Source organism: Parambassis ranga, chromosome 13 (assembly GCF_900634625.1).
Source record: "Parambassis ranga chromosome 13, fParRan2.1, whole genome shotgun sequence".
NCBI lineage: Eukaryota > Metazoa > Chordata > Actinopteri > Ambassidae > Parambassis > Parambassis ranga.
Window position 1 is genome coordinate 21326143 of NC_041033.1, and position 14294 is coordinate 21340436.

The 14294-nt window shown below is 43.6% G+C and overlaps 2 protein-coding genes across 2 annotated transcripts; both read left to right on the forward strand.

Moving 5' to 3' along the window:
* The first annotated feature begins 261 nt into the window (after positions 1-261).
* pld3 (phospholipase D family member 3) lies at positions 262-6810 on the forward strand. The gene is made up of 12 exons (XM_028420581.1): positions 262-454; positions 2386-2450; positions 3128-3178; positions 3266-3471; positions 3574-3754; positions 3839-3956; positions 4216-4343; positions 4630-4827; positions 4971-5110; positions 5379-5544; positions 5631-5730; positions 5823-6810. The coding sequence occupies exons 2-12, from the start codon at positions 2424-2426 to the stop codon at positions 6020-6022; spliced, it is 1515 nt and encodes a 504-aa protein (XP_028276382.1). The 5' UTR covers positions 262-454; positions 2386-2423; the 3' UTR covers positions 6023-6810.
* A 370-nt stretch (positions 6811-7180) lies between these two features.
* LOC114445168 (uncharacterized) lies at positions 7181-11277 on the forward strand. The gene is made up of 9 exons (XM_028420127.1): positions 7181-7201; positions 7366-7494; positions 7572-7661; positions 7987-8063; positions 9577-9618; positions 10218-10270; positions 10353-10632; positions 10711-10967; positions 11208-11277. Exons 1-8 carry the CDS (start codon positions 7181-7183, stop codon positions 10742-10744), a joined length of 726 nt encoding a protein of 241 aa, XP_028275928.1. The 3' UTR covers positions 10745-10967; positions 11208-11277.
* The last annotated feature ends 3017 nt before the right edge of the window (positions 11278-14294 follow it).

Genomic DNA, 14294 nt, shown 5'->3' on the forward strand with positions numbered 1-14294 from the left:
CGTGTTTACTCCGCGAACCTGTCTCACCTGGCAACACGTCTCCATCCTGGAAGGCAGGTCAGAGGTCAGGTGACATCCTGACCCCGCCCACCGGGCAAACCGTCCAAACCCACCAAAACTGTGTGTGTGTGAGAGAGAGAGAGTTCTGTGTCAGCTGTGTGCTCAGCGCCCTCTCGTGGTGAGATTTAAGAACTACACTACTGTAACTCTTTTAACATACGTCACGCCTCCGTCTCTCCTCCCATTGGCTGCCCTGCTCGGGTCACATGACTGCTTCTCCTCACTGTCCGCTCTGTTTCCAAATCGTTACAACAACGCAAAGAATGTTTGTCTTTTTTATGTGATTTTGTGTATTTAACAATGATTTGTCCACTTTAAATGCTACGTAATAGTAGAAACAACCTTTGACTGTGTTGTGTGGGGACTTCTAAATAACCTGGACGCACAATAACAGGTGAGTTTTTTTAGATTTAAGTGACTTGTTTTTGTTGTTGTTTTGCACTGTCAGCGACTCTGCTCTGAACTTAGGCAACAGAGTAAGTTTATATACAATTAAATATGATGGTGTGTCGAGGTTTAACTAGCGATGTGTTTTTCATCACTGTAAATACCAGACCCCTGAGTTACATTTAATAACGTTTACGTTTTAGCATCATGCTAGCTACTTAGCTGACTGTTATCTAGAAATTAGCTGCGTTTTGCTAATCCGTGTCTGTGACACACACACACACACACACGCTTCGAAAACTAGAGCCAAACGTCCTCTTTGAGTTATTTTTTCTAAATTCATTTAACTGATAAACAAGCATTTCTTTGTCTGCTGCTAAATTGACTCTAAATGTCTGGCAGACAGCTGGAGCTCTTTGTTTTCTCAGAACAGTGTGTTATCTATAGATAATAAAGTCAAATATTGATTGTTTCTAGTGTAGGAAATATCTTCTTTATCAAAATGTTGATTCAGCAGTGTGACCATAACAGCTTGTACCGGCCTTTAGCTTCAGCTTTCTTTCTTTTTTCCTTTATATTTACTGCCACTGAGGTTTTTTCCTGCCCTTACCCTGGAAACAAAAGACTTCATGATCAGCACACATTTAAATAACACTGTGTTGGGCCACAGGAGTCTGTTTATCAGCTGCAAATAAACAAACACTGGTATTAAACTGAGTACAGGTAGAGCTGTAGCAGGAAGTATTCTTCTTCTTCTTCCTGACAATGAACATTTTTCAATGTGTATATCTAACAGTAGTATAGTGTATGTTCCAGCTGTAATAAGTCACATGCTCCTATGAGGAAACCCAGACTCCCATGACTGCCACATCACAGATATTGCAGCTTTACTAAGCTTCCATACTTCCTCTCTCCGTTGAACCATTAAACCTCTCAAACCATGAAACCTAACATGGACTCTTTGAGCCACTCCCTTCAGGCAGGGGGTTTATGGTCCATTCGGACCAGAACCTCATGCCACAAGAACAGCTTCTTCCCCTCTGCTGTTGGACTGTTGAACTGTAATTAATGCACTGCTCTACACTGTCACTTTAGTATAGTCACTGCATATTGATGACTATTTGCACTGTTTACTTCCATCTTGCACTACTTGCACACTAGTACCACCTCACCGATCCACGTGTACCTATTACATTATTACATTATTACACTTGTTCATATAAGGGTCTATGTTTGCTATTACAACCACCACTCATTTTATGTTCTGTTCATTGTATGTCTGTTATGTCATGTCTGTTATGTCAATTTATAGCCTTACTTTTAGTTTACCTTGTTTACTTGACCTTATTTATCTTAATTTTATCTTAGTTTTATCTTATTTCATGTTAATTATTATATGTTTTATGTACGCACCAATCACTAAGGCAAATTCCTAGTAATGTGAATCCCCTTCACTTACATGGCAATAAACACGATTCTGATTCTGATTCTGATTCTGATTTTGTCTTCGGTGCACATTTCCATGTACTAAACTCATCATATTTGAGTATCCCTATTTTCTGTATGAGGTTTTTTTGGTGGTTGTGAGCTCAGCTCCCAGCAGCCCCTGCTGCGGTGTGTCTTTGTACAGGAGATGAACTGTTCTGTTCATTCTCTGTAAATGGTGCTGAAAACACCTGGAACCTTCTCTTTGTCTAACCCATAAAGGGTCAGCAGAAGTGTGTGTGCGTGAGTGTGTGGAGGAGAGACGATGTAGCTGCTTCAGGTTAAACACATTAGTGGATCATCTCTTCACATCAGTTTACCAGAAGGCCTTTAAGTTACTGACGTTATGGTGCAGCTTCAGTATTAGTGGTCAGTGATGGAGTTTATATTCCAGAAATACGAAGACATGATGTAACGTTGTGTGCTTCTGTTCTTCATATTTGATCTCCACAGAGCATCTTTTGACCTGAGGTCTGATTTAGTCTGAGACGATGAAGGCAGACATCGCTTATGATCAGGTACAGTATCCATCTTTGGTTTTAATAGTTTAATATATCACACATTTAACATTAGAGTCTCTGCAAAGGCTTCTCTAAATGTATATTTTTTGTTAAATAAAAACAAAAAAATTCTTAATATTTTTAAGAGTTTGTAATTTTGACATTTGTGTATGTGAAAGATTTATTATTTCTCTTTGTATTACTTTGAAGTCATGGATATACAATACAGGAAGTCAGGTGGTTTTTATTCAAATAACTGAGGAAGTCACACAAGAGAAATTACACAATTTCCCACATGTATTGCTTTATTCCAGAGTAAATGCTTTTGCTTTCTGTTGTCAGTGGTAGCATTTCTGTTGTGTTTATTGTTCAGATTGGAATAGAAATCCTGGTATGTTGATTGTGTTGATATGAAGGTCATGGAAGAATGTATTGTTTAATTTAAACTTTAATGTTCAGTGGCAGTGTACATACTGACAACAAGAGGTAAAAGCTTGTGTTTGTAACTCTATAAAGTTCACAAATATCAACAGATGACAGTTTTACAGGGATGAGGATCTCTGTCACACATTTCCTCCTTCTTTCTTCCTTTTTTCTGTACATTTCCTCTGTAGATTTTAGCAGTTATTCTTTTTCATAATTTTGTACTTTAATGTTCTAAATTGATATTTTCTAATTGGATGTTGTGCCTGTAGCTGGAGGACATGGAGTGGCGGAGACAAGACTCCAGTAGGAAAGCACAGATGGTAAAACACAAACCAGCTGCTTTGTCTAGTGACACAGACTTTATGACAACGAACATACAGAGACAACAACTGGATGTCTTCTCTCAGTTTTCCAGGTGTCTGATAGCTCTGGCCACTGTGGCCAGCGTGCTGCTGGCAGCCATGGCCATCTATAACCTCCTGACGCCAAAAGCCTTCTCATCTTCCTCCTCCTCCTCCTCCTCCTCCTCCTCCTCCTCCTCCTCCTCCTCCTGTCTTGTTCCAACCATCTGCCACCCTAAGCCCCAAGTGGAGTCCTGCACAGACTCCTGCAAGTAAGCAAACATCTGCTAAACATGGACAGAATCCTCAGACCAGCTTCATAGTCTGGCTGCTCTTTTTTTATGGATGAATCATCTGCTGTTGTGTCTTGTCAGGATTGTTTTGGTGGAGAGCATCCCTGAAGGATTGGAGTTTAACTCCAGCACCACCCACCCCTCCATCTTCCAGACGTGGGTCGATCTGATGGCTGAGGCTCGCAGCAGTCTGGACATCGCCTCCTTCTACTGGACGCTCACCAACGAAGACACGCGCACTCACGATCCGTCAGCTGATCAGGTCAGCCTAACACCTGATCTCACCTTTAACATCAGCTCAGTCATTCGTCTGAAATGTGTTGAAATGTGTCTGCTGTGTGCACAGGGTGAGACTGTTCTCAAGAAACTGGCTGAACTATCAGGAAAGCTCTCTGTTCGTATTGCAGTCAACTTACCACAGGAGCGTCAGCCTCAGCAAGACCTCAGACTGCTCAACGACTCAGGTAACAACTGTGTGTTTACTCTGTAGCAGCAGGCAGGGTGATGTTTTCTTGAAATTAAATTCAATCAGGACGTTGAGTTCCTGCTTCTTCTATCACAAGTCTGTGATGTGTGGCAGAACATTCTGGTCTGCTGTGTTTCAGTTAATTCATCACTGTTGTCAGTCTCTTTGTTCTGACAAGATTCAATTTAGACTCCCCAGAAAAAAACACCTCTAATTCATAATTGGTTTTCTGGTGTGTGTGTTTGTGTTTCTTTCAGGAGCTGATATCAGAACTGTTAACATGAGGGAGCTCACCTCAGGCGTCCTTCACACCAAGTTCTGGGTTGTGGACAAGAAGCACATTTACATTGGCAGTGCCAACATGGACTGGAGGTCCCTCACACAGGTACACACACACACACCCAGGTTGACACTCAGTACAAATCTATTGTGTTCCGTATCATGTGTGTTACTCTGGTCAGTGGCTCAGAAATATTCAGTATGACCGTCAAGTTCTAAGAGGAAGTTTTTGTCTTGGCTCAAAGTTTCAGTCACATGCTATCGCTTAGATTTTGCTGATCTGTCCTGTACCTGACCAGAGGATGTCCTGGGGTTACAGTGAAATATGTGTGTTGTATCGTATTTAAACAGTCTGTAGAGATTAGGATTGAGTTGATGTTGTTGATGTTCAGGTGAAGGAGCTCGGCGCTGTGGTCTACAACTGCAGCTGTTTGGCCAACGACTTGGGTAAGATCTTTGAGGCTTACTGGTACCTAGGGAAGAGTCAGTCCATCCCGTCGCCATGGCCAACCAGCTTCTCCACCCTGTACAACAAGGAGACGCCCCTTCAGGTGCCCCTCAACAACACGCCATCAAGCGTCTATCTGTCGGTGAGATACACTTTTAATTACAGTTTCACTTGTACACATGAAAAATACTTTTAATTTGCAAAGCCACAAACTGTTTATATGCTTGTAAGAGTTGACTGATAATTTCCCTCATGTTCTTCGTCTGCCTCTCCTCGCTCGCTCAGAGCTCCCCTCCATCCTTCTGTGCAGCCGGCAGGACTGGAGATCTACAGTCCATCCTCAGTGTGATGGAAGACGCCCACAGCTTCATCTACATCGCTGTCATGAACTACCTGCCCACCATGGAGTTTTCACATCCTAAAAGGTACTGTTAGGACGTGCAACTGCAAAGAATGAGCAGAGAAGGTTCAGTTACTGAGGTCAGGTTTTTAGCAGCGTGTCTCTATAGATTGAACCAAACAACAGCTCAGCACTGTTGGATTTATAGAAGCATAGCCCCTTTAGATGCATGTGTCTCCTAGATTTAGGCTGTCATGAAACAGTAATGAGACCTGTAAGGATGTCTAAGAGCAAATCTGCACAGAGAATTAAATATTTGTGTGACGGTCCTTTGCATGTGGCGCCCTCTGCAGGTACTGGGCTGACATCGACACACAGCTGAGGCGAGTAGCTTATGAGAAGAAGATCAAAGTGCGGCTGTTGATCAGCTGCTGGGCCAGCACACAGCCCATCATGTTCCCCTTCCTGAAGTCTCTGGCCTCAGTTTATGACACCACAAGAAAACTGGACATCCAGGTGGTGAGTAAACGACCTCTGGCCTGTGTCATGGTGCTTATCCTACAGGAATATAGTGACCTGATGACCTTGTTTTTTCTCTTACTCAGAGGCTGTTTGTGGTGCCTGCCAGCCCCACACAGAAGCAGATTCCTTATGCGAGAGTCAACCACAACAAGTACATGGTGACGGACAAGATAGCATACATAGGTGAGGCTGCACACTGCTTCGTGTGAAACACGCTGACATGTCCGTTTAAACATGTCAGACTCTGAAGTTGAAATGTGTGTTTGTGTCTTCAGGTACATCAAACTGGTCTGGGGACTACTTTGTGAGCACCGCTGGCTCGGCGTTGGTGGTCAATCAAACAGCATCACAGTCTTTGGAGCCAACTGTCCAATCACAGCTGCAGGCTGTCTTTGAGAGGGACTGGAGCTCCAGCTACAGCACTCCTCTCACCCAGCACTCCAATCTCAAAGACCTCTGTCAGCCTGCATTATAATCACTCATCAGTCTAAGTCGTTGTACATTTATTTTAGTATTCACATTTCATTTTCATGCATTTTTTGCACTTCTCAGCTGGAACATGGAAACTCCTGAGCCATAAAACCAACAACAGACGACCTCCCAGTGGAGACAGAGTACCTGGTTTGCTCAGTTTCCAGGTTATTGTACAGCTTTCAGACTTCTTTTACACTATTAGAATCATGTGCCGTCATATCAAGGGACAAGCAGTATGATGGGTCTGCTGTCAGAAAACATCTGCATGCACGTCTTTGTTTTATCTCATGGATTCTGTCATGTAGCTCTAGGGGGCGCTGTTTCAGATTTGGGGTCAGGTCAGTATCGGTGCCAGCTCCAGTCAGTCACATATAGCTTAACTTTTACACAACTTCATGGGAGTTTTGGTCCCAGTTCTTCTCAGGGAGGAAGCTGTTATAGGAGCTTTTTTTTATTATTATCTTTTGCTGGAATTTGGAATAAATAAACTGGAGTGCTGTGTCTGAGCTGTAAGTAAACCCAATCTACTCATTTGGTGCTTAAGTCTGCAGTGCAAGCAAACAATAGATTCAAGCTTTCTATGTGGTAAACGAGAGTAAGGGCTGATTTAATATCCACTGTGTGGAGTGATCGAAACTACACATAATTGTAGAGATGGTTGTCATGGAAACTGTCCAGAGAACCAGCTTTACCAGCATCACCACGCTTCTGGAGGAGTTATTGTGTATGTGAGGTAATCTCCTTCTTCTTTGTAACAAGATCATTTTAAATAAAGGAGTTTTAATCAAACATGCTGCTGTTTGTTTAAGCTCTGCTTTTCTAACATCCTTTTTTCTTTAAAATAGAGGATATATCTGGCTTTATGTGTGGATTTGTTGGCACAGAAAGTTAGTCTGCTTGGGTTGAGCTTTCAGCCTGATTATTATGGCATTAAATAATGACGTGAAGTTCACCCAGAGTTTTATATTTTGTATACAGTCAAAAAAATATACTAAATGCACACTTTTGTCCAAAGTTGATCTTTTAATAGTGCCAGATATGGTTTATTTCAGGTGTTAGATACCACAAAGAGTCTGGATTATTATGCTGGATTATTATCAACATGTAAGCAGAATCTCAATAATCGCTGACATGTTTGTTGTTTATTTTATTTTGCAGGATGCATTTGAACTCCTGCACAGTAAACAGAGGTGTGTCTGTGACCTTTTGTAAGGTCTAAATAATTAAATAAATAGTAAAGCTACTCTGTAAGTTACGCAGAGAGTTCAAACAAAGACACTGTAACAGAAGTCCAGCAGGACCGCGCTCTGTGCAGCTGTTCTGTGTCTCTATACATTCCTATAGCTGAGCCTCCGTCTGCGCAAAGCGGCGCGGAGGAGGAGCGTTTATATCAGGACCGGTCAGCGAGGCGGACATGGCGGCACGCAGCCCAGCTCAGCGCTGCTGGGCCGGAGAAACTCAGACTACATGAAGGTTTGATAAAGATCAGATTTGTCTCCATCTTTAGTTCCGGACGAGTCACGTTTGTTTTGGTTGTTTCCCCCGCGGAGATGCTGCCTGTGCGCACAGAGGCCGCTTTCTGTGGGCGAGGCTGCAAAGTTTCCAGGCTGAGCTCCAAGGCAGGGCGGCTGCTGACTGAGGTATGAGACCAGAACCGAACGAGACTAATACTAATTATAATGTTATTGTTATCATATTAGTTTTAAATGACTTACTCCATCTACCCAGCAAGTTTATGTGACCCTCCAACCAGTGCTCCTGTACAACGTGCTGACCCTAACAGCCGGTCTTGCAGTCTATTATTAGACGTGCAGCGTGGTCCAGGGAGCGGGACTGACTGGTGCCTGCAGCGCAAAGTCCTGCAGTCCAAGATCCCAATTAAACATCCCATTGTTTAATCATGAGAAACAACATCCATTGTTGTACTGTCCATGTTACTCATCCCTTAAACTGCTGTGTCCGCAGGTTCAGCGCCTGGATTACAGCCCCGCTGATGTCCCCAGTGTCCTGCTGATGTCCCCTGTGTCCCGCTGCTCCATACGGTACAACATGTTCACTCACATGCGGCAAGTTTCCACACGCTGCTCCGTTCCTTCACATCAGCGAGGCCCCTGAATGGGGCCACATTAAGTTCTGTGTAAATCTCTGAAATCCCAAACTCACAATAATAATCCAAGAAATGTAAGTTATCTGGAAAAGTTTGTATTTCTAATGTTAACGCTGAGGGGACGTTCTGAGGACACAAAGGCGACTTTATTTAACTTTATGTAAGCCCAGCTGCCAGCACTGAGTCCTACAGAGCTTTCACTTTCAAAAGAATATTCCTTCAACTTTAATATTTTCAGTGTCCTTCCATCAGGAGGCTGCAGTTGCAGATTTCTAACACTTGTGGGCAGTGTTGGTGCAGATTTGAAGCAGCTGGCCCTTCTGAACGTTGAGCTCTGATCTTGTCAGATGTTCATCAGAGTTAAGACTCTAAGAGCTTGAAGATCTAAATTTAAATTCTGACAGAAAAGTTATAATTCCTGCTTAAATCTGACTGTAACACTCCATATTATAATCTGTAACACCACTGTACAGGCAATACATTGAACAGTCCTGTCTTCACTGCCTGTAACTGAGGTCATGTTACTCACAGAACGTTAGACACAAACATGGTAAAACCCAGAGAGTCCGGCAGCTCCACGCTGTTTATGGGTGTGTCTGAATGAGAGACTGGAACACACCCAGTCTCTGCTGACCACACAGCAGCCTGAGACGTGCTGTTTGATCACAGCTTCTCCACCTCGGGGCCGTTTAAAGCAGCAAACATCAAAGAAATCAGTTTTCATTGTTCTTATCAGCACACCTGGCTAAATGTTTACATTACAGGTGGTTTATGGCACCAAAGAAGTCACTGATCAATGTTCTGTTTAAGCCATTGATCAATGTTCCTCTCTACATGCAAAATAACTGCAGACTCTATACGCTGAAAACCGAAACCTCACACACACCCTGAGGCATCTCCAGCATGTCACTTCCCAGTGTGTAAACTATTCAGTGTCGTCAGCGGTCATGGAACGCAGCAGAGCCCAGCCCAGCGGGTTATTTCTGTCTCCCTGTTAGCTATCCAAAACCACCCAGCCTCCGCCCATCCACTGACCCATGAAGTGTGTCCCAGAGTGAAACAGTTTTATCCCCAGCAGAGCCTGTGCCGGAGCTAGCTGCACCACAGACTCTTCAGCTGGAGCCGTCTGGAGGTTTAGATTATTTTACATGTTTGGCAGGTTTATGATCATCACTGTTGGAGGAATAATTTTCATTGTTTATACATGATTAACTGTGTTTTTGTGTTGAAATAAATGACGTTTATTCTGCACTTATCACTGCAGAATCAAGCTGCACCACCCAGTTAATGCTGTAATGGAAAAAAGCCAGGGGACAACCTCAGTGCGTGTGTGTGTGTGTGCCACCCTGAGGACCACCCAGTCAATTATCTGCACCCACCATAACTCATTTTCTATGCATTGATTTGATAGAGATATATCTTTTGTGTTTACGTTTCTCCTCATGCAGGCGTGTCAGTGCCAAGAAACTGAAATCTGCAGAAGTAAAGAGGCAGGTACTGTGTGTGTGCAGGTGCATGCATGTGTGTGTATTGATGTTAAAAAGTTTTCTGTTATGTTTCTTTAAAAGGACAAAATAACATGATAGGAGATACAATCAGTGAACGAAACTGCAGCTCGTGAGTTCGAGCCTTTGCTGCTTCTGTCTTTCAAAGTGTTTTTTTCTTAATAAAATGTGACTTCTGAAAAGTAAACTGCTCACAATGCTTTAAAAATTTAGATCCAGCTCAAAACTGAATCAAAAATGAATGTGGAATAAATTAATGTATAAAATAGACACCTCTGTGAAGAAGGAAGCATCCAGTCCTGCAGAGTGTGGTGTGATCGAGCAGGAGCGTGTTGGAGTGATGGGAGAATATTCAGAGTGATTTGCACTTTAATTACCACTTTGTCCTCCCAGTGGACAGACGTGGTGACGAGGGTGCGAACAGTAAAGGGTGGAGTTCGCTCCTTTAACGTGGCCGGTTCAGATCAGAGCCTGCCTGATGTCTGAGCTCCACTACACAACAGTGATGACGAACTAATCCGGACACTACAACGCCGGTTTGGAAAGAGTTGTAATCACTGATTAACACTGTGTGTAACCTGTAGGTGTGTGAACGGACCTGCTGCCAACACAGAGGGGTCAGACGTTGCAGGTGAAGGTAGGAAGTTTTGGTTGTTACTTTTATGACTTAAGATAATTGAGAAAGACCTGATTTGACTCGTTTTGATGCTACCTGTCAGAGAACCATGCTGAGAGGATGGGAGCAGATCTGATGGAGCAGCTGGATGGCGGCTTTTTCTGGTGTCTCAGAGCACGAAAGAAGAGGAAGAGGCTTCAGCTCAGGTTTGGGTCAGACGGTGTAAACAGTCGGAAAAGGGTTCAGACCAGAAGATTTTCCAAATCTAGAATGAGTCAGAGAACGCTGACGCAGGAATGGACTGTCAGCTTACAGAAAACCAAGAAAAACTCATGTTGTGTTCCCATCATGGTGACAGTCCCAGGCAGTGATTCCAGAACTGGGTCAGTATAAAAGAATAAAAGCGAGAGAGGGGGATAAATTTCAGATTTGGTGACTCTTTCACGGGTGTGTGGTTTCAGAAGAAATCCTGCACGTCTCTGGAGCAGGTGGTGAAGGCAGCAGAGAGGATACTGTCACCTGTCACCTCCCCTCCCTGCAAAGCATCGTCAACACGATGCCTCAGGAAAGCACAAAGAACCATCAAAGGTCCCACACAGCCCAGGCACAGACTCTCTGCACCGCTGCTGTCTGAGAGACGCTGCCGGAGGATCCGCACTCCAGGTTTACAAACAGTTTCCTCCCATCAGCAGCAGCCCCTTCACAACAACCCCCTCATGTATGTATTGTGTCATCATTACATTATTCTGTTTATTTTATTATTATCTATGGCTTTATGTTTGCTCAGAGATGCTTGTCTGCCTTGTCACAAACATTTCCCGTATGAGCCTGTGCACATGACAAATAAATCTTCCATTTCTTTGACTTTGGAAAGCTTCGCCTGACCAAACATCTATTGATTCACCTGAAGGATATAAGTAGGCCAAAACAAAACTTTAAGTGCACTTTTTTTTTACAGAGCCCTCCTGCACCTGCGACCACACAGAGATATCCTTCTCTAAATCTGCTTTTCATGACTGCTAATTGCTCACAGTAAGCTACTTCCTGATCACAAATTACTGTAGCACGACTATTAAAGGTTAAAGCACTGACTCACAGGTGAAGGGGGATGTAAACAGAACTGTGTGTAGCAGAGAACATGAAGGATTTCACCATGAATGACCAAGAGTTCTACAACTTGGATACAATTCAATCATGAGAGACTCAGCGAACTGAATGAGAAAGATTTATTAAGTACAAAGTTTGAATGTGCATTGGCGTCCTAGACCCCGTCGTGAAGACCACATCCGGAAAGGGGGGAAAACGCAAGAGGAGAGGCCGCTGGATCAGAAGATCCCCCCGGGGTCTAGACCTGGTGGTGGTGGTGGAGAGCTGGAGGGCAGGAGATAGGAGGCCTTACTGGCGTGGATCTGGTGGTGCTTGGGGTGGAGGAGGGTTGCCGGGTTCAGAAGACAGCTGGAGAGGAGATGGAGACTTTTAAATTTTGTGCTAAGCTGTGATTGGTCAGGAGAGGGATGGAAAGCAACAGCTGATTGGTGAGGGAGGTGCTTTCTATTAAGCACCTGACTAAGAGAGGGGGAGCAGAGGAGTGAGGGATAGAAGGAGAAAGATTAGGAAGCGGATCGGGATAAATGGTGAATGATGGGAAACAGAGTCTTCCTGATTGAACTTACGCTAAGAGCTACATTTCTAAAGTTTGAAGTGAGGCAGCGGATGGCAGACCTCATCTTTCTGCCACATACAATGCAGCTTCCATCCATAAAATGACACATTTAACTACTGATTATTGAATCGATGTAATGGATCAATAAATGCACCTAGACCTGCACCTTTACACACCAAAACGATTGTACCTGATATAATCATGCAGAAGAAGAGACCAGGCGGGCCAACCAGTCTCAGCTCCTCTGGCTTTGACTCTTCGGCTGGGCAGGTCCTCCCCCTCATCCTCCTGGTGTCTCTGAATGTAATCATCCAATTAGGATCATTTCTCAGATCTCTCCTGTGTGATTAGATTAGTTCAATTGGTCGTTAATGGCTCTGAGAGGCAGACGCCAACCGGTTTCAGTGGGTCTCCAGAGTGATTCATTTCAAGTGTTTTACTCATAAACTTTCCTGGAGCACCGCAGAGGATTGCCAGAACTTGTTTTTTTTTAAAGATGGAGCTCTCAAAGAACGCCTCTTCATCAAATCTGCTTCACACAGAGAGGCTGGCAATGACACAGAGTCAAAATAATCCCAAAATGATAACTTTAGAGCACAGAGACATTTTCTGTTTGTCCTTCAATCTAAGCCTGCATTTTAACCTATAGATGTTAAATTAGTGGCAACTTCCAGGGCGAAGGTGACACAAACCAACTGCACCGTTTAGACATGACCACAGGGGGGCGCCAGGTACACACACAGCGGTTGTTTTTCAGAGGCCTGGAAATATCCACCTGATGTTTTCATGGTGCTAACGGGCTGGATGGGTTGAGGGCGGGGCCACTTTGAGCAGCGAGGGAGTGACAGGGTGTCTGTGTATGCAGCTGACCCAGACTCCACCTGTTCTCCACCTCTTTGCCCATCTTTAGATGAACTCAGACCAGAGACCAGAGTCTCCTCCTCCTCACGGAGGATGTATTCATACTTATTTATAGACTCTAGGTGTGACAGTAGAAGAACAGATAAGCAGACCAGCCACAGTTTGAGATCTATCGGGTGTCATTATAAAAAATTAGGCCTACATCAGCCCGCATCCTGTAAACAGCCAGGACAGACCCCACAGCTCCACCAGAATGACTTCTATAAGGTCGAGTTCTCCTCTGTAAACACTGAATATTTGCTGATCTTGCAGTTTTCATCATGCAACATTGCTCTGAAACCACCGTGTGTGTGTGTCTAATAAACCTCCACAAGGAGATGCCCGTGTTTATACAAACGTGCTGTTTGTGTGTTCTAAAAAAAAAACAATTCATGGCTCCAAAGACATGATAGATCAGTGTGAACGGTGGGAAAGTAGAGGAGCGCTGTCGATGAAATTTTTAAGCCTGAGGATGAGAGCTGTGAGGATGAGAGCTGTGAGTGGGCTTCAGGAGGAGAAAACCTGTGTGATCCTTCTGAGTCACTTTCTGTTAAACCCGCAGGATTCTCAGGGCTTTAGCTTTCTGTGAAGTGTGTGTGTGTGTGTGTGTGTGTGTGCATTCTCTGGCTCCATCCTCGATGACTCAGCTCTCAACTACTCTGCACTTTGTAGGGATTAACTGAGGCATGTGGCAGACAAACATCACTTCTAATGAGTACAGAAACTACGTTATTTCACTCTGAGAGCCGACGAAGCGTCAGTGAGGCGGAAATCACAATATTCTAAATTAGAGGTCAAGCATTTTAAAAAAGAAAGAAACACTCAATCTTTGCAGCTCAGAGAGGAATAACAAGAGATTTTTGAATGCACATTATGTGTCTGTGTTCTTGTTGCTCAGGGCTGCAGCATCCTCTGGACAGCCCATCCTCTGGACCACTGTTGGACATCGCATCTCTTCTTCCTTCCATGTTTCTTATCTGTCTCCACTCCTTACATTACAACAACAGCGACGACAACACGCACATGTCAATGCATCTGCATTTTCCTGCAAGCAGATACCTGCAGCAACAGACCCAGCCCTCTGATACGTGACATCTGAACAGTACATGAAACTGTGCAGCAGGTGCTGCAGCATCAGGAGGAGACAGTCAGACTGAGGATGGAGACAGAGCTAATGACCTGTTCTGGAAATAAAGTGGGACTAACAGGCTCCACAGATGGGGAGCCATCACAGAAAAAAACAACAAATATCATTACACACTCTTTAACATCATATTTCAGGGAATGTTTTTTGTTTGTTGATGAACAGAACATGATAAACATAGACCTTATATGTGTAGTTCACAAAATACTATGAAGAAATAAATATTAGTAACTAAAAAAAGATCAAAACAAATAATTAATAGTTGATGAGGAAACCTTCAACCTTCAAACAATTATTAAGACATTTAAGTAAAGGGCTGTTTATATGTGTTTCTTTAA

Excerpts from the sequence above, each read along its gene's own strand:
- LOC114445168 (XM_028420127.1), top strand. The coding sequence starts at position 7,181 with ATGCATTTGAACTCCTGCACA. Across the intron at positions 8,064-9,576 it reads GTGTCCCGCTGCTCCATACG|GCGTGTCAGTGCCAAGAAAC; the intron begins GTACAACATGTT and ends CTCCTCATGCAG. Across the intron at positions 10,633-10,710 it reads GGCAGTGATTCCAGAACTGG|AAGAAATCCTGCACGTCTCT; the intron begins GTCAGTATAAAA and ends GTGTGGTTTCAG.
- pld3 (XM_028420581.1), top strand. The coding sequence starts at position 2,424 with ATGAAGGCAGACATCGCTTATGATCAG. Across the intron at positions 3,179-3,265 it reads CCAGTAGGAAAGCACAGATG|TTTTCCAGGTGTCTGATAGC; the intron begins GTAAAACACAAA and ends GTCTTCTCTCAG. Across the intron at positions 4,344-4,629 it reads ACTGGAGGTCCCTCACACAG|GTGAAGGAGCTCGGCGCTGT; the intron begins GTACACACACAC and ends GTTGATGTTCAG.